The sequence below is a fragment of the Trichechus manatus genome, unplaced genomic scaffold (assembly GCF_000243295.1).
Source record: "Trichechus manatus latirostris isolate Lorelei unplaced genomic scaffold, TriManLat1.0 scaffold00014, whole genome shotgun sequence".
Lineage (NCBI taxonomy): Eukaryota > Metazoa > Chordata > Mammalia > Sirenia > Trichechidae > Trichechus > Trichechus manatus.
This window is the reverse complement of record NW_004443950.1, coordinates 11,338,309-11,356,804: the sequence shown is the minus strand read 5'-3', so window position 1 is coordinate 11,356,804 and position 18,496 is coordinate 11,338,309. Positions and strand designations below refer to the sequence as shown.

The window sequence follows — 18,496 nt, the reverse complement described above, 5'->3', positions numbered from 1 at the left end:
CTGCCTTTCCAGGACCCAGGGGCTGGGCAGGCTCCCCCCTTCTCAGCTCCGGCTAGGCTCCGTGTCTGGCTAGGGCCAGCCTCCCCTCCCTGTCTGAGGCAGACTGCTATCTCAGCGATCAAATGGCGGCAGGACAGCAGTAGGCATGTGCTTCCACCTCCCACCCCATCTGGGGACCGTGCTTGCCAGCCTTAGGCGGTTTGGGCCAAATTCTCTGCCTCCTCCCTACTGCAGACCCAGCCTATAAAGCCACGGTTTGTGTCCTCACCAACCCTGGCCCCCTCCCCGAGCACCCAGAGCCACAATGGCGGAGCTGCCGGCCTCGGAGATGCCCGGGAACCCAACCCTGTGCAGTGGGCGCTTCACCATCAGCACGCTTCTGGGGAGTGACGAGCCCCCACCACCCACTGCCTACGACAGCAGCCAGCCCAGCCATCTGACCCATGGCAGCACCTCCTACATGCGCACCTTTGGCTACAACACCATCGACGTGGTGCCCACCTATGAGCACTACGCCAACAGCGCCCTGCCCGGTGAGCCCCGAAAGGCCCGGCCCACGCTGGCCGACCTACACTCCTTCCTCAAGGTAAGCCAAGTCTCAGAAGATGGGCCACTGCCTGCTGTGTGGTCTGGGCCCAGTTACCCAACCTCTCTGAACCTCAACTTATAATCTGTCCCACGGGGACGAGTGTCTGCCTCATGGATTGAGAACCCCAAATGAAATAGTGGAGGTGAAAGCTCTAGGCACATGTTGTCATAAACACTGTAATATTCATTATCCAGTCACTGGCAACCCAAAGGTAGAACAGGCTGTATAAAGAGGTAATGAGCTCCCGGTCAGTGGAGGCATGCAAACAGAGGTTACACACACCTGAAAGAGATGGGGAGAAGAGGGGCAGGGAAGGTCTGCATCAGAGCGAGGGGCTCACTGAGTTTGCTGCCTGGGAGGCTTGATTATGGAGGATGGAGGGCTGGGAGCTGGATCTTCACCACCCCTCTCTGGGCCTCACTTTTCCCATCTGACAATTGGGCAGAATCATTCTTGGTTCGGGGGGCTGAGACTCGTAAAATTCACAGGACTCCTCCCCATCCCTGAACAAACCTCAATCCTGGCTCCCATGGCCAGACATGGCCCTTTGCGCCACACAGGGCTGTTGAGATGAGATGTGTCTGTAAGAAAACCCCAAAAGGAGGCTTCAGTCATCTCAGGCACAACCAGGAGACTCACCGACTTCCCCAAGGTGGAGGCTTGGGTTCAAGCCCCCGCTTTGCCAGGGACCCGCTGTGTGGTCTTGGATAAGCTGTGTCTGTTGCCTCTTGCCGGGAGGGGGACATGACAGTAACCCTGCCCTGTCCCTTTGCAGGCTGTACAAGTGCCTGGTCAGCTCTGAAGCCCACTGCTCTCGTTGGTGGAAGGAGGATTATGAACAGAGACAACTCGAACTCTCAGCCTCTTGTGGTGTTTGTTCCCCCACTATAGCTGTGGGGCTTTTTAAAAGCCCCCCAAGGCTGCTTGATACCCAGCGAGGCTGAGGAGCCCGGGGGCTGCCTGCATGGCGCAACATGGCTTGGGCTGGGCACTGGATGCAGAGACCCAGTCCCCCACCCCCCATGCCTCCATGTGCCTGACTCCTGACCTCTGGTCTTCCAGCAGGAAGGCAGCCATCTGCATGCCCTCGCCTTTGACAGCCAGCCCAGCTGTGAGATGACTGATGGGCTGGTGGAGGATGAGGCAGGTGCTAATGGTGAGAAAGACCTTGGGGAGCCCGTGCGCTTTGGCTGGATCAAGGGGGTGATGGTGAGTGGGGCGTGGAGGGGCGTGGATGCCCGGGGATGGTGGGGAAGGAGACAGGGCTCCCTCTAGACTCAGCTGTTACCCACAGGCCCTAGTGGCCAGGGCAGATCCAGAGCCCAGCCTGGGCCTCATTTTCCCCATCTGCACACTGGTTTTGTGCTGCCTCGACCTTCATTTACCCCCTAGGCTGAATCCAGGCCTGGGGGCAGCATCCTGTGGCTCCCTCCCTCTATCCCTGCAAGGACCTGGCAGCTAACTGCCCTGATTCAAATCCCTGCTTGTCCACTTACTGCCCACTCATAGGGCTGTGATGAGCATTAAATGATTAGATGTAACGTGCTTACATCGCCTGCCAGAGTTATTATTAGAAGAAAAGCTGTGTTTCCTCAAGACGCCACCAGGTGGCAGAACGAAACAAAAACTCCACAACCGTGTTTTTCTCATTCTCCTTTGTGATGGGGAGGGGAAGATTTGCAGTAGCGTAGAGCGCAATTAAATCCCCAAACACTAAGAGTCAAGTGAGCTTGGCTTTGGAAGGCATTATGAGACTTTACAGAGCGGACTGCGTGGGATGTAGGAGACAGCTGTAGCCCCGCCCTGGGAGGCAGGAAGCCCCAGTTCTGACCTCTGCTGCCAACTGGCTATGCCTCCATTTCCTCATCTGGACAGTGAGCCTTCTCCCACTCCCGCCCCAGAGGCTCATAGCCTGAGTTGGGTTCTTCCTCCCAGACTGTCTTCATGCCGGAGCCTGGTGTGGCTTCCATTTAGCGTCTCAGAGCAGACTAAGGCGCTTCTAAGCCTCTCTAGTTGTAAACGTCACATGCCTTGATCACCCCACATCGTGGCTGGAGCTGAGGACCACACAAGCCCCTCCCATCCGGGAACTGTGGCCTCAATTACAGACTCTGGCTTTGCTTTAAATTTGGAAGCTGAAGTCACAGCAACCCGAGCTCTGATTTCTGCTCCAATGTGGGACATCGGCTCAGCTGGCGTTTGCTGAGCTCCTCTTAAATACCAGGCACTGGGCCAACAGCTGGCCACTTGGGGCTATGGCTGGGGCAGGCAGACGTGGGTTCGGGGCTTGGAAAGGGAGTAAGGGGTGAGGATGTTTGCAGCCTGTCTTCAGCCTTTGATGGAGACCAGGAGAGTGGGTGGCAGGAGCAGGCAGTTCTCCAGGTTCTCCTCACCTCCCCTCTGCCCCACAGAACCAGAGGACCAGAAGACTTTATGTGGGTAAAGCAAAGAAAGGGCCCAGGGTTCCCTAGGCCCAGGTGGCCGATCCATGCCATGACTGGGGACGGGGACTTGTGTCTTTGGGCTTGAAGCATCTGGCAGGCAGCCTCTGACGCCACTCTCCTCCCAGATCCGTTGCATGCTCAACATCTGGGGTGTGATCCTGTACCTGCGGCTTCCCTGGATTACGGCCCAGGCGGGCATCGGTAAGTGCCGCCTCCTGGAGGGGATAGAGATGCTCAAATCCTGGTCCTGCAAGGCCCCCGGAGCAGGCTCAAACGGAGGTCAGGGTGGTGTGGCAGGGGAGCACTGGACGTGGAGTTAGTAGGCCTGACAGCTCTCCCTGGTTTGTTTGCCCTTGAGTAAATCCCTTAACCTCTTTGAACCAATTTCTACTGCAGAGCATTGGGGGTAGAAACTTGAACTCTGGACAGACCAGGATTCAGATGCTAGCTCTGTACCATGCTGTGTGACCTTGGGCAAGTTTCTTAACCTCTCTGAGCCTCGGTTTCTTCATCAGTAAAATGGGGATGGTAACACCTCATGCACAGCCACCACCCACCTGTCAGTGGAGGCTTGTGTGTTGCTATGATGCTAAACAGGTTTCAGTGGTGCTTCCAGACTAAGACAGACTAAGAAGAAAGGCCTGGCAGTCTACTTCCAAAAGTCAACCAATGAAAACCCTATGGATCACAGCGGTCTTATCCGCAACTGATCATGGGGATGGTGCAGGATGAGGCAGAGTTTCCTTGTGTTGTGAATGGGGATGGTGCAGGATGAGGCAGAGTTTCCTTGTGTTGTGAATGGGGATGGTGCAGGATGAGGCAGTGTTTCCTTGTGTTGTGAATGGGGTGCCCTAAGTCAGGGGCCAACTCGACGACAGCTAACAACAACAACAGTAATAATACCTGCCTTACAGAGCTAGTGTGGAGTTGATATGGTGCATGCAGAACAGCACAGGTTTTTGCGCCCAGAGGTGCTCATCAAGTGGCAACGAATGCTTCATTTTTTATCAGTAGTAAAGGGGGCCTCCATTGAATGATCGTCTACATGTTGGCTCATCAGCTCCCTGGTTGTTTATAATGTGCCAGGAGATGGACAGAGACCCATTTTTCAGATGAGAAAACTGAGGCTCAGAGACGGGAAGTAACTTAAGTCACACAGGGAATTAGTGGGCAGATTCAAGTTCCTCACATGGCTCCTCTCGTGTCCCTCCCACCTGGGAAATGCCCGACTGAGTTTTGGGGTGACCACACCCTTACTTGCCCCCACAGTCCTCACCTGGATCATCATCCTGCTCTCAGTCATGGTGACCTCCATCACCGGCCTCTCCATCTCCGCCATCTCCACCAACGGCAAGGTCAAGTCAGGTAGGCCCCGCCCTACCCCCACTATCGCCTGCCGCTACCCCATACCCCCAGGCCCTCCTCTGGTAGACTCGCCCAATTTTCGCCCTGGGAACAGGTGTCTGAAGTGTTCCCTCCCAACTGGGATGCCCCAGGCTGCTCTTTCCAGTTCCAGGTGAGGGCTCCCGGCAGGTTCTCTGCCCCCTAAAGATGGTCTCTCTGTGACCCTGCCCCGTGGGCCCCCTCTCCCAGCCTCGGCCTCTGCCTATCCTGAGCCCACCCCAGCCAGCAGGCTCCTCTGGTTTCACGGCTCCGGGCTCTGGCCCCGTTAGGTGGCACCTACTTCCTCATCTCCCGGAGTCTCGGACCAGAGCTAGGGGGCTCCATTGGCCTCATCTTTGCTTTCGCCAACGCCGTGGCTGTGGCCATGCACACCGTGGGCTTCGCGGAGACTGTGCGGGACCTGCTCCAGGTAAGGCCGGGCTGGACCCCAGGCCGCCCACCCCGCTCTGCTCCATCCTGTCTGGGTTGGGCCTTCCGGCCTCCCGTCTGGTTTTATCTACCAGGGACCAAGGCCACAGTTTGACCACCGTGGGTGACAGTGACGATTTCATCAAGAAAAGGTCCCTTTCAGGAGTGTACTTTGCCCTTAGGGCCACGTTGTCCAGCCTGATGCAGCGGACCCTTGGGGGGGGTCTGTTTGAGTCTGTGTTTTCCTACCTCTGGTAGGCACCATCACTGGGTGAATGTGAGGCAGAGGGCTCCCTGGAGGTGGCGGTTTGGAGGGCAGATGCAGTCCGGCCTGTCCTCTCCCCTAGGAGTATGGCTCGCCCATTGTGGACCCCACCAATGACATCCGCATCATTGGCGTGATCACCGTTACTTTGCTGCTGGCCATCTCCCTGGCCGGTATGGAGTGGGAGTCCAAGGTGAGGAGGGGCTGGGGGGGGCATGGGGTGGTCGTGTGGGGAAGGTCGTGAGACCTGGGTCCTGGCCCTGGCTCTACCTCGCTGTGTGTATCAGCTAGGCTGGAAGTTCTGCTGCTGTGACAAAGAGACTCTAAGCAGCAGTGGCTTAAACAGGAGAGATGTCTGTTTCTCCCTCGTGAAACAGTCCAGGTGTGCATAGTCCAGAGTGTCAGGGACCCAGGCTCCTCCCACCCCTCAGAGTGACCCTCGCCCACCTGGTCCACGATGGACACACCACCATGTCCACACTCCTCTCTTCCCTTTTATAGCACAACCTGGAAGTTGCACAGATCACTTCTGCTTCCATCCCATTGACCAAAACTTGGTCTTGTAGGTACACATAGCTGCAAGGGAGGCTGGCGAAGTGTGGTCTCTATTTGAACCAAGTATCCAGCCAGATGGAGTCCATGGGTTAATGTGCTTGGCCGCTAACAGAAAGGTTGGAGGTTCAAGTCCACCAAGAGGCACCTCGGAAGAAAGCCTGGTGATCTATTTCCAAAAAATCAGCCATTAAAAACCCTATGGAGCACAGTCCTACTCTGATGCACATGGGGTTGGCCTGAGTTGGAGGTGACTCAATGGAAACTGGTTTTTTTGCTTTATCCAGCCAGATATCAGAGGTTTCTTACTATGAAGTAAAGGAAGAGGACAGGTTGGGCTGTAGCTGGCAGACTCGGCACGCTCTGGCTGCTGCTGCCTCTCAGACCCTGCCTCTTCTCTCTCCTCCTGGCTTTCTGCACTTCAGTCATGCTGGCCTCCTCACTGTTCATTGAATGCACCAAACTTATCCCCTAGATCATTCTGTGGCTCACTCCTCCTTCTGTAGACCTCTGTTCAAATGTCTTCTCAGAGCCACCTTCCCTGATCACCCAGCCCCATCCCCACCATACCCTTCTTCTTACTCTAATTTCATCTTACTATTCATTAGCCAAGACAAAGACATTGGCTGTCTCGTTCAACTCCTTGAGCAGAGCCTGCTGCATCGTGGGTGTTGAAGGAATGAATTAATTAATTAAATGAGTGAGGGACCTTGGGCAAGTTCTTCCCTACTGGAGCTCCCTGAGTGGGCAGGACCAGACAATCTGACCTCTAGGCCTCCCTCTGCTCCCCAGGCCCAGGTGCTGTTCTTCTTCATCATCATGGTCTCCTTTGCCAACTACCTGGTAGGGACGCTGATCCCTCCATCTGAGGACAAGGCCTCCAAAGGCTTCTTCAGCTACCGAGGTACATGTGGTTTGGGCCACTGGCCACAACTTTGGAGGCAGAAACAGACCACCCCCAAATCTGGCCCATCCTGTGGGCACCAGGAGGATGAGACTCCCGACTTGCATGGCCAAAGGTGGCCAGAAGAGTCAGCTGATGCCCCAGCTGGGCCCAGTGATGGAAGCCAGAGTCACCCTGACTTAGGCCTTGGTTTTCCAGGGGACATTTTTGTCCAGAACTTAGTGCCTGACTGGCGGGGCATGGACGGCACCTTCTTTGGGATGTTTTCCATTTTCTTCCCCTCGGCCACAGGCATCCTGGCAGGGGCCAACATCTCTGGGGACCTCAAGGTGAGCAGGATGCCCATCCTTCCCACTTCCTGGCACTGTCGGCTGTGAGCAGAATTTTGCTCCCTGTCCTCCTAGTTTCTCCTGCTGTGCCATTGAGCTTGGCACTTAAACTAGGAGGCCAGAGCTTCTAAAATCCTGTGCAGTCCAGTCCAATCCAGTCCAATCCAATCCAATCCAGTCCAACCCAACCCAATCCAACTCAACTCAACTCAACCCAACACAACTCAACTCAGTTCAATTCTGAGGTTGTTGGTTGACATCCACTGTGCTCTAGGCTCTGAGGGGCACCCAAAAGTGGTCTAATTTCCCTCCTGTGTCCCTGGGACTCTCAGCCTAAGGCGAAGACTGTCCCAAATGTGACCTTTCCAAAACTCAGCCTTGATCGTGCACATTTGTACTGAGCTCTCTCCATGCCTCAAGCACAGAGGCAGGCTTCTTGGCTTTGGGTTTGAGGCCCCCAACCACTGCCACCATCCCTATGGCCCCTGCTCCACCTCCCCATGTCACTTATCCTTGCGCCGTCACTTGTCCATGCCTTTGCCTGTTCTCTCCTCTCTGCCTAGGACTCCCCACCCTTGTTTTTTACGTGACAAACTCTGTTCCTCTTTCAAATACCTCTTCTATCCCTACATCTCCCACAGTCCTCCCCATTAGAGTCATGGTTCCGCTAGCAGCTTTTCCTGTAATGATTGCTGGCCATTTATGCATCCGTTCCTCTCACCACTCAAGAACCAAGGCATACCTCTATGTCCCTCATCTCAGCTTAGAGTCTGACACATACTAGGTGCTCTGCACATTTGTCGAGTGAATGCCGGTGAAATGCAGCAGAAGGGAAGTGTTAGAGCTGAGTACACAGTGCTGAAAGTGGGGAAGAAGGAGAGACTGATACTGGCTACGAGGTCCAACAAAACTTGGGGATGGAGGCAGGATTGGGGATAGGCTTTCTGAGCCTTTGCCGGTGGGAGAGACTGGCATGCCAGGGGGAGGGAGGGGGTGAATGGTGGGGAGCCTGGCTTTGGGCTGGAAATCCCAGCTAACCCTTCCCACACTCAAAAGGTTGTCCTTGAAGCATTTTCTTAAGTGAATTGAAAATGATGCATTGGAGACAATTTTGAAGCTTGGCCTGGTTCTAACCATTTATGCCCCAGGTGGTGTGCAGCTGGGCCTGGAAATCAGAGAGTGGCCGTGGGTGTCCGGCTCCTCCCCTCGACCCTGGAACGGCCAGCAGAGGCCTGGACTCCTGTCCCAAGGTCACTGCAGAGGTCGGGCTGGTGTTCAGGCAGCCTGATGTCCTCCAAGACCCATGATAGATCGTTACCTGGGGATTTATCTCTATGCTTTATCAAGCTTCTTAGGTTACCACCTGGCCCCGCATGCAGGCGTCTGTCTTGGAGCTGGGGAGGCAGCCCCTCACTCTGTCTTAAATATCCTCAAGCCCTGAAGAGGCCCTTGCCTCCTGGACCAGGCCTTCTGCCCATCCCATAGGATTTAACAGACAGCCATTGATGTCCTCAGCAGAAGAGCAATACCTGTTTATGGAGTCTTTGTTGCAACATTTTGGGCAATTCCCTTAAACAAACAAACGAACAAAAAGCCTCTCTGGGCCTCAGTTTCCTCAGCTATGAGACTAACACAGCCCCCACCTTGCAGGACGGTGGTGAGGATTCAATGAGCTCATTCACAGAAAGTACTGAGAACAGGGCCTGGCACAGAGGATGAGCTAAGAGCTAGTTGTCATCATCATTTTTGCCATGTGACCAGCGGCGCCAAGCACTGTCCTGGAGGCAGCCCTAAGGGTGTCATACCATCATCACCCCCAAGTAGAGACTAGCACACCACGGTCAGCGGGGCTCAGGGGCTTGCATGAGTCAGCCAGGTAACAGAGGAGCTAGAAAGTAAGTTTCTAGAACAGATGCCTTGACTTTATCACAATTCCTTCAACAACTGCGTTATGAGCACCTGCTTCCTGCCAGTCTCTTGTGGATAAGCTGTGAACACACTAGACACGAACTCCCACCCTCGTGCAGCTGATGGCCTGGGGCATGAGACCGACGACAAACAAATAAGTAAAATGTGACATTCGTCAGACGGTGCCAAGTGAAAGGTAGAAAAACAAAGCAGGGAAGGGATGGGGTACAAATGTAGACAGGTGGCCAGAGATCTCCCTGAGGCAGTGACGCTGGCACAGAGACCTAGACGGGTGATGACAAAGTTGTCATTGGTACTGCTTTTTGTTGTTGTTGGGTGCCTTTGAGTCTATTCCGACTCATAGCGAGCACATGTGACAGAACAGAACTGCCCCATAGGGTTTTCTAGGCTGTAGTCTTTATGGGAGCAGGTCACCAGGTCTTTCTCCCTTGGAGCTAATGGGTAGGTTCAAACTGCCGACCTTTCGGTTAGCAGCGGAGTGCTTAACTGTTGCACCACTAGGGCTGTTTTTGGTATTGCCAGTCTGTTATGTTCCCCAACACTTTAGCATTTGCAGAGCAACCTCACGACCATAATCTCATGTTGGTTTTCATCCTCACAACCACCCATGTTATGGGCAGGACGGGCAGTTAGCCCACTGTCTGGATTGGGAAAATGAAGCTCAGAGACAAGGGGGGCTTGCTACATGGAAAAAGGGACTTGTGTATATTGTTCTTGTTAAATGCTATCGAGTTGATTCTGTGTGTTACAGAGCAGAACTAACTGCTCCATAGCGTTTTCTTGGCTGTAATTTTAATGGAAGTAGATTGCCAGGCCTTTTCTTCCACAGTACTGCTGGGTGAGTTCGAACCACCAACCTTTAGGTTAGCAGTCGATCGCAGACTGTTTTTGCCACCTAGGGATCCCTTGTGTGTGTAAAACTTTGTTATTGCTGTTAGGAAAATACAGAGAATTTTTTCTGCCTGTCTCACAGGGGAAGGAGAGAGTGTGGGGCTTGTCTTCTGCTCCTATATTTCATTGTTGTGGAACCAGAAAAATCCATTGTTGCATAATTATGCTTAATGTGTGTTAGGGCTGACAGTGAGCAGGGCCCTGATCTGGAAGCTATACATGGATTAATACATTTGGCCAACATCCTATGAAGTGGTCCTTGTCACCCCGATTTCACACATGAGGGGACCAAGGCATGGGAGAATAAGCAAGTGGCCTGGCTGGTCATCTGGAATTGAACCCAGGCCGCTGATCCCTGAGTCCTCCAATCTTCACCTTCACCCTTAATACCCCCATAGCAGGGGTCTGCCCAGTGCCCTCGTGGACCAGACATGGGCTGGTTGGGTTTCCTCTTCCTGCCTCTGGCTTCCAGGGCCCTGGGTGTGGTCTCAGCCCTGTGCTCTCGGCTGTGTCCCTTCCTCCTCGGTGGGACCTCAATCCCAAGTGTCTGTCCTCTCTCTGCTAGAAGGGGACCCTAAGAGGCCAAGGACAGGGGTCACTGTCCTCCTACTCCTCAGCCTCAGGCAAGAAGGAGGCCCAGAGGATGTCTGACACCCCACCTCCCCTAGGACCCCGAAGTAGCCATCCCCAAGGGAACACTCATGGCCATTTTCTGGACCACTATCTCCTACCTGGCCATCTCAGCCACCATCGGTAAGTGGCCGGGCCCAGCCCCCACCCGCAGTGCCAATGGGGCCTTGTGGGGCTTGCCAGCACATGGCACAGCCTCATACTGTGGCCCATGGGTGGGACCCAGACCACTGGATGTGGGGTCATGGGGAGAGCTGGGCTGGGAGGAAACGCTGGCCCCAGGAAGTTGAGTCTAGAACCCTATCCCTGGGGGCATCTTGGTGTACCAGAGCATCTTCATGGGGAGATTTACGGGGACTGGGTCAGACAAATCCCTCTGGTCCTTTCAGACCTTAGGGTTCTGGATTCATAAGTGTAAAGCTCCTACACAACAAATCATACTCCTACCCTAGGAATAATAATATTAATAATAACAATTGACCTACCATGTACTCGGCCCTTACATACTTTATCTCATTTAATCCAGGCACTGTCATGTTTCCCATTTTACTGAGAAGGAAACAGGGCTCAGAGAGGTTAAGTCACCTGCCCTATATCACACAGCCACTGAGTGGTGGAGCCGGGGTTGGACTCCAGGCCTGTGCTGTTAACACCTGCCTCTCCCTGAGATCCTCCCAAGTATGCTTGTTCCCAGTAACCACCTTGTGAGGCAAGCTTGTCACAGATGGCCAAGGGGCTGGTCCCCAGTCACAGCCAATCAGGACCTGAGACCCAGGTCCCTGCTTTAAGGAGGACATTGTGTCACTGAAGCTCTCTGTAAAATGGGATTGACAACAATGAAAATAATAAGTTCCCCAGGGTTGTTATAAAGTATTTAGAACAGCACCTGACTTATTGTAAGTGCTCCTACATATTAGCTATTAATATTATTGTCATTGGAGTCCCTGAGTAATGCATATGGTTCAGCACTTGGCTAGTAATTGAAAAGCTGGTGGTTTGAATCCACCCCGAGGCACCTTGGAAGAAAGTCCTGGTGATCTACTTCTGAAAGGTGAAAGCTGTTGAAAATCCTGTGGAATGAAGTTCTACTCTAAAACACATGGGGTCACCGTGAGTTGGAATCAACTTGACATCAGCTGTTTTACTATTGTAATTATTATCATTATTATTACATGATCAGGGAAGAGCTGACCCCCCACAGCATCTTGCCCTCCACAGAAGTGGCCAGCATTTGGGGGATTGGAGGGGAGGAGAGCAGAGGGGAGGGGAAGGAAGCCTCCCACACCTTCCTCCTTCTTCCAGGCTCCTGTGTGGTGCGTGACGCCTCTGGGAGCCTGAACGACACGGTGACCCCAGGCGTGGGCACCTGCGAAGGCCTGGCCTGTGGCTATGGCTGGAACTTTACCGAGTGCTCCCAGTGGCACAGCTGCCGCTATGGCCTCATCAACTACTACCAGGTACCACTGGGCGTGGGGTGGTCCCGCCTCGCCCTCCTGGGTCTCGGCCAGCTCTGCCGGGAAGCCTTCTCACCAGTGGATGAGGGGCTGGGCCTAGGGTCGGGGAGAGGGGTTCAGGGCTGAGAAAGGGATTCACCTGGCTGGGCGCTGGGATCCCAGGTGAGGTTATGGACTCAGGTGGAGCTACAGGCCCCAGTCTCTTCCTGACTCACCATGGGCACTGAACCCCATATCCCACAGACTATGAGCATGGTGTCAGGCTTCGCACCTCTGATCACAGCCGGCATCTTCGGGGCCACCCTCTCCTCCGCCCTAGCCTGCCTTGTCTCTGCTGCCAAAGTCTTCCAGGTGAGGCCACGGATGGAAGGGGGCTGGAGGGGTAGACAGGGAGGCCCAGGGGGGAGGTCCCAGGTGATGGATACAAAAGCCTGAAGGTGGCCACGAAGGAGTCATGTGCCCAGGGTGTCTGGACTGAACAGAGAAGGGCCAGGACAGCAAGCTTCAAGGACGCTGTCCCCTTCCTGTGGCATGGTTGGAGAATCTGCACTTCGGCCCAAAACTCTGGCCCAGCCGTGCAGCCTGCTCCATGTCTGATATCGCGCCAGCCACACTTCAGCCCAACGTGATCAGGCCGTCTCTTGTTGCCCTCTCACCGTCTCCATGGGCTTTCCCAGCCCTGGGAGGTGCAAGAGTGGGATATCACCCCATTGAACAGAGATGATGACCCAAATTGAGGAACTGCCCTGTGGAGGTCACGGGGAAGCCCAGGGAAGGGGTGACAGGTGCCAGCCAGGGCGTAAGCATGGTGACTGGTGCCCACAGTGCCTGTGTGAAGACCGGCTCTACCCGCTAATCAGCTTCTTTGGCAAAGGCTATGGCAAGAACAAGGAACCCGTCCGCAGCTACCTGCTGGCCTATGCCATCGCCGTGGCCTTCATCATCATTGGTAAGAGGCTCCAGGGCATGGGGAGGGGCCTCCTCTCTGTCCAGTCACCCCTGTGCCCAGTGCCCAGCTGGACCTGGCCGTTAGTGGGCACTCAGTGGATAACTCTTGAAGGTGTGGGCAAAGCCCACTGGAAGGAAACTTGGGGAGGTCAAGTGTGTGGTTCCTACACCTGCCTCCAAACAGCTTCTGCCCAAACAGGCCAGGCAGGTGGGCCCTTGTGTTTTGTAGAGGGGCCCCTGGCCTGTTTTCTGATTCTGTATTCGACTGGTCCCTCCTTGGGAGCCAATACAAATGACTGGGTCGGTGTCTTCGTAGGTATAAACTAGACAAACCCAGCTTCTCAGGCTGAGGATGCCGTAGAAGAAAGAGCCCAAGCTTGGAGTTAATGAGATTGACTTTTTATCCTGCCTTGCCGTGTGTCAACTATGCGACCTGTTTCCTCACCTGCAAAATGGGAGTGATAGTGCATAGCAGATGTGACACAGATGGGCAGAAAGAGACCACTTGTGTTTGCACACACACATGCACACACTTACCCAGATGCACCCACACACATACACTGCACACATTTGAACACACACACACGTACACACACCCCCATGAGCACACACCCATCCTATGCGCCCCCACGCATGCACTGCACACATTTGAACACACACACACGTACACACACCCCCATGAGCACACACCCATCCTATGCGCCCCCACGCATACACTGCACACATTTGAACACACACACACGTACACACACCCCCATGAGCACACACCCATCCTATGCGCCCACACACATGCACTGCACACATTTGAACACACACACACGTACACACACCCACATGAGCACACACCCATTCTATGCGCCCCCACGCATATGCTGCACACATGCACACACACACATGCATTCACATAGGCCTGTACACACTCTTGTGCAAACATTTTTACATAGAGCATTGCTTCCTGATTTACTTAGCCAAAGAGGCAGAACTCTCTGAGAGAGGGGGCCACACGGAGCAGGGGTGGTGGCCCTGGCATGGTGTGGTGTCCCCCTGGCCCCTGACTCTCTGTGCAGGAGTGGGGTGGGGGGCTGTTGGTGATCCTCTCTGGGCTGGTAGGCACCTCCCTGCCACAGCCAATCCTTGCTCGCAGGCTGGCATCATGAGTCCCGAAGGACTCACCCCAACAATCTGGTCACTTTCACTAAGTGAACCTTTGCAGACACCAGATGTTCCTGGGTCTTGAACCAAGTGAAGGGGCAGCAGGGGCACACGGGGAGATGGGGTAGTCTGGTGGGGCCTGGTGTTCCCTGGACCCCTCTTCTCCTGCTCACCAGGGTCCCAGAACTCCATTTCCCTGGAGTCCACCCCCAACTTGGATTTGACATCCTTTTAGCTGGGTGGTTCTGACGAGACTTCAGACTGAAGGCTGTGGTCTCAGATCTCTGGGCAGACCTCTTGTGATGATTAAATGAAATTGTTACAGAAGGCCCGTGTGGGATGGCAGAGGTGCTTGTCTTGCCTTGGGATCCCCTGGCGGCAAACCCTGAGACAAGGATTCACGTGCAATAGCTGATCTGTCTTGGGGTGCAGGGGAGGGGACAGTGAGGCCAGAAAGGGCAGAGCCAGTTCTTGAGGGGATTACCCCACGGGTGGAATTGTGATGTGGTCTCGGGGTTTCAAATAAAAGATGAGTGTGTCCTGGGTCATATACTGTAAAACGTATTTCTTCCTGGAATTTGTAGTCAGAAGAGTGTGACAACCACCACTCCAGGTCATTCCATTGCCTGGCGGGTTCTCCTCTCACCACTGCCCCCCACCCTCCCTTTTCACAGCCAGCTGTTTACACATTACAAAACACGGTCCCTTTGAACTTTACAAAATGATGAACCCATTTCACAGACAAGAAGGTTGAGCCTCACTGAGCCGCTGTGGCCTGTCTGGTTCCCCCACCCTGTGAGGTAGGGTGTCAGGCGGCTCTTTGGCAGAGTTCCCAACGGGCTGTCCTCTCTCTTCCTGGGTCCCTGAAGCTGAGCTCAACACCATCGCCCCCATCATTTCTAACTTCTTCCTGTGCTCCTACGCCCTCATCAACTTCAGCTGCTTCCATGCCTCCATCACAAACTCGCCCGGTAAGCAAATCCCTCACCCCTCCAAGGGAGGGGAACCTAGGGGCTGGGGCATTTGGGGGTGGGGGTGATAGAAGGCATGGGTGGAGGTGGACAGACCAATGTGACTTCTCAAATTGAAAATGATTAAGGGCATGTTCATACAACAATAATCATAGCTGTCCTTTATCAAAGGAGCCCTGGGTGCTGCAATGGTTAAGTGCTCGGCTGCTAACCAAAAGGTTGGCAGTTCGAACCTGCCCAGTGACTCTGCAGGGGAATAGATCTGATGATCTACTCCTGTAAAGATCATAGCCTAGAAAACCCTGTGGAGCTGTTCTACTCTGTCACACAGGATCGCTGAGTCAGAATTGACTTGACAGCACCTAATAACAAGAACATCCTTTACTGAGCGCTTACAGTGTGTACTTTCCATAGATTCATATGCCCTTATAGTTGGAAGACTGTAGAGAATTTTTTAGTCCCTCCCTCACCAATTATAGAGAAGTCAGGAAGTGTGGTTCCCAGAGAGAGAGGGGACTTGCCCAAAGTTACAGACAGGGCTGTCACATGTGGTTGCTGGGGGTTGCACACTCCACAGCTCTAGGGGGCGCTGTTCACATTGCACACCTCAGATTTCTGTACTTGATATGATTGTATTCTGGAAGATGGAAGTAGAGTCTTTACTTTCTCTAATTAGCCCCAAATCACCGATGGGCTGGTCTCTGGGCTGCCTTTTACGAAGACCACAACGAGCATTGAGCCCCCTGGGGTTGAGATGGTGCAGCTCCTACTAGTGGTGGCAAAGCCAGGCCAGAACCCAGACCTCCTGGTCCCCAGTTCATGTCCTTTCTCCTCCATCTCACCCCCTTGCTCCATGGGAGCCGGCGCTGTTGTTGACGTTGGGCGTCCTGTGACCGTATTTGGCCAGAGCTGGCCGCCTCTTCCTTGGTGTGGCCTGTCAACATGGTAAAATGGCAGTCGAGGTGGGCAGTTGGTCCTCCCTAGACCCTCCAGGCCCAGCCCCAGCAGGCAGGTGGGTGGTGCACCTTAGCGTAAATGGCCGGTGGGCCACAGGCTGGGACCCCAGGAACAGGCTCCAGAAGCTGAGCGTGCCCTCGGACCTTGCCTGGCCCAGGCTGGAGACCTTCGTTCCAGTACTACAGCAAGTGGACAGCACTGTTTGGGGCAGTTGTCTCTGTAGTCATCATGTTCCTTCTCACCTGGTGGGCGGCCCTTATTACCATCGGCATCATCCTCTTCCTCCTGCTCTACGTGCTCTACAAGAAGCCAGGTGTGTGCTCCTGGGCAGCCATGGTGGGGGAGCTCGCTACCTCCTTCCCTCTGAGGCAGCCAAGCAGGCTTCCAAGGGCCCCCTTGGGCCCTTCAGCCCAAGGGATGTGCCCCCTCAGAGCCCACACCTTGACCTCTGGGCACCTGGGACCCTGGGATTCCCTGTGTAAACGGCCAAGTTGGCTCCTAGGGCCTGCTCGGCCTGTTCCCAGGCCTGCCCTCCTGAGCACAGGCACCCACTGGTGGGCACGCCGGACCTAAGGGGGTCAGGGGGCGGCTGCTTGAAGGGCATGAGGGCAGAGCTTGGAGGCATGGGCAAGGAGAGCCATGAGCCTGGCCTTCAAGGCCATGGGAGGTCTGCATGTGAAAAGTGGGGAGGATATTTTGGCGTGTAACTTTTAAACATATAGCCCTGTGGCGTGTGGGGCTCTGGCCTCACAGTCTTTGGGAACAGAGCAGCAGGCATCCCCTGCCCAGCCGCCCACCTCCTGTGGCTTCTCAGCGCCCAGAGGAGGCGTTGCTACACTGTCCGTCCCTCCTTCCCTCCCTATGTCTGCTTTTACCTGCACCTTCTAATCTCGCGCTCATCCCTTGCTGCCCTCAGAGGTGAACTGGGGCTCCTCAGTGCAGGCCGGCTCCTACAACCTGGCCCTGAGCCACTCGGTGGGCCTCAATGAGGTGGAGGACCACATCAAGAACTACCGGTGAGCCCAGCCCCCAGGACCTCGACTCCGGGCCCAGACCGTCCCCTGAGATGGGCATACCCAAGGTGGGCACAGCCCATGCTTAGAGAGGGACCAGAAGAGGGGAAGTACCCGGGGGTCAGGAGACCTGGGTGGGCATTGCCCAGTGGGGCCCAAGCAAGTCGAGTGATCGCTCTGTGCCTCAGTTTCCACAGCAGAACATGCTCTATGAGCTGTAAAGAGTGCTGTAAGGGTCATTTGGGGTTGTGATTCCCATGCTTTCACTAATAATTACCAACAACACCACGAGGCTGGCCGGGATGAACCTCCTGGGGACTCTTCAAAGCTGATTCCCCTCCTTTGTGAGGAGAATCGTGTGCCTGCCGTCCCCTCCCACCAGTGGGGAAACACCATAACAGTAGCAATAATAATAGCCAATACCATTGATGTTGCTGAAGTCCCTGGGTGGTGCAAATGGTTAACGTGCTCGGCTGCTAACCGAAAAGTTGGAGGTTCCAGTCCACCCTCCTCGGAAGAAAGGCCTGGAGGTCTACTTCCGGAAAATCAGCCATTGAAAACCTTATGGAGCACAGGTCTGCTCTGACACACTTGGGGTCACCATGAGTCGGAGTTGACTTGATGGCAACTGTTTTTTTTTTCTTTATGTTGCACTTACCGTGAAGCCAGGCACTGCGCTAAGTACCTGACATTGCCTCGTGTGTGCATGACCTCAGCACCTCTGAGGTAGATGAAGTCACTGACCCCATTCACAGACGAGAACACTGAGGCACAGCTAAGTAGCTGGCCCGGTCATACACCTTGTGAGTGGCTGGTTTAGTCCGGTGGTGGCCCTTGACCACTGCCCTCTGCTGCCTCGAGATGCAGAGGCTGAGCCACACGAGGAGTTTGTAAGTGAAGGGTGTCCTCACTCTGTGTCTTTATCCTTCCCAGAGCCATGCCGCACCAGGGCTGGCAGGAGCATCTGGAGGAGAAGGAAGGGTGGTTTGCCCGGTTTGGGTATCTGGGGGCCTGTGCAGAAAGGACAATGGAGACCCAGCTGGAAGGGCCCTGAGTGTCACCCTGGAGTCACAGTCGGCGAGATGAGGCCTAGAGCATATGGGGTCTTGTCCAAGGCCACACCGTGGTTCACCCATCCTTCCGACAGAGAAAGGAGAACCAAGAGAGGGTGGCTCATGAGTGCCAGACCCTGGTGGGCTCTCTCTTAAGATTATGCCCTTTTCTCTGCCCCTCGTCAGCCCCCAGTGCCTGGTGCTCACGGGGCCCCCCAACTTCCGTCCGGCGCTGGTGGACTTCGTGGGCACCTTCACCCGGAACCTCAGCCTGATGATCTGTGGCCACGTGCTCATTGTGAGTCCCCTCTGACGGTGGCCGTACTCTTTGGAAGAGCTGCCTGGGTGCAATGTCCACCACGGGGTTGGGGACAGAGGGGATGCAAAGCAAGCGGAGCCAGGCCAAGCAGGTTGTGGGCTCAGTTCTCTCCCCTTCCCTTCTTGCTCACTCTCTCCCCGCTTCTGCCTTGCATCTCTCTTCCACACCCTCTTCCCTACTCCAGCTCCCCTTTCCCCCCCTTCACTCTGTAAGGGAAACGGACACCTCCGGGTGCTGCTGAGCCCACGGGGCAGCCTTCAGGGCAGGAAAGGGGCTGGTTCTCAG

General features: G+C 54.8%; 1 protein-coding gene across 3 annotated transcripts in view; it reads left to right on the top strand.

Annotated features, from left to right (window-relative positions):
• Nucleotides 1–279: 279 nt before the first annotated feature.
• The window catches only part of SLC12A3 (solute carrier family 12 member 3), a 39,927-nt gene continuing 21,710 nt past the window's right edge, over nt 280–18,496 (top strand). The window contains exons 1-16 of one of the 3 annotated variants that reach the window (XM_004371558.1): nt 280–586; nt 1,655–1,798; nt 3,159–3,234; nt 4,303–4,398; nt 4,707–4,846; nt 5,193–5,303; nt 6,455–6,566; nt 6,765–6,895; nt 10,384–10,468; nt 11,648–11,802; nt 12,043–12,150; nt 12,625–12,748; nt 14,769–14,870; nt 15,985–16,140; nt 16,744–16,843; nt 18,079–18,190. In XM_004371558.1, coding sequence (XP_004371615.1) covers nt 305–586; nt 1,655–1,798; nt 3,159–3,234; nt 4,303–4,398; nt 4,707–4,846; nt 5,193–5,303; nt 6,455–6,566; nt 6,765–6,895; nt 10,384–10,468; nt 11,648–11,802; nt 12,043–12,150; nt 12,625–12,748; nt 14,769–14,870; nt 15,985–16,140; nt 16,744–16,843; nt 18,079–18,190 — 2,034 coding nt within the window. In that variant the 5' untranslated portion in view covers nt 280–304. Of the gene's footprint in view, nt 587–1,651; nt 1,799–3,158; nt 3,235–4,302; nt 4,399–4,706; nt 4,847–5,192; nt 5,304–6,454; nt 6,567–6,764; nt 6,896–10,383; nt 10,469–11,647; nt 11,803–12,042; nt 12,151–12,624; nt 12,749–14,768; nt 14,871–15,984; nt 16,141–16,743; nt 16,844–18,078; nt 18,191–18,496 lie in introns of all 3 variants that reach the window. The other 2 variants (XM_012554175.1, XM_004371559.1) reach the window with 2 other exon arrangements.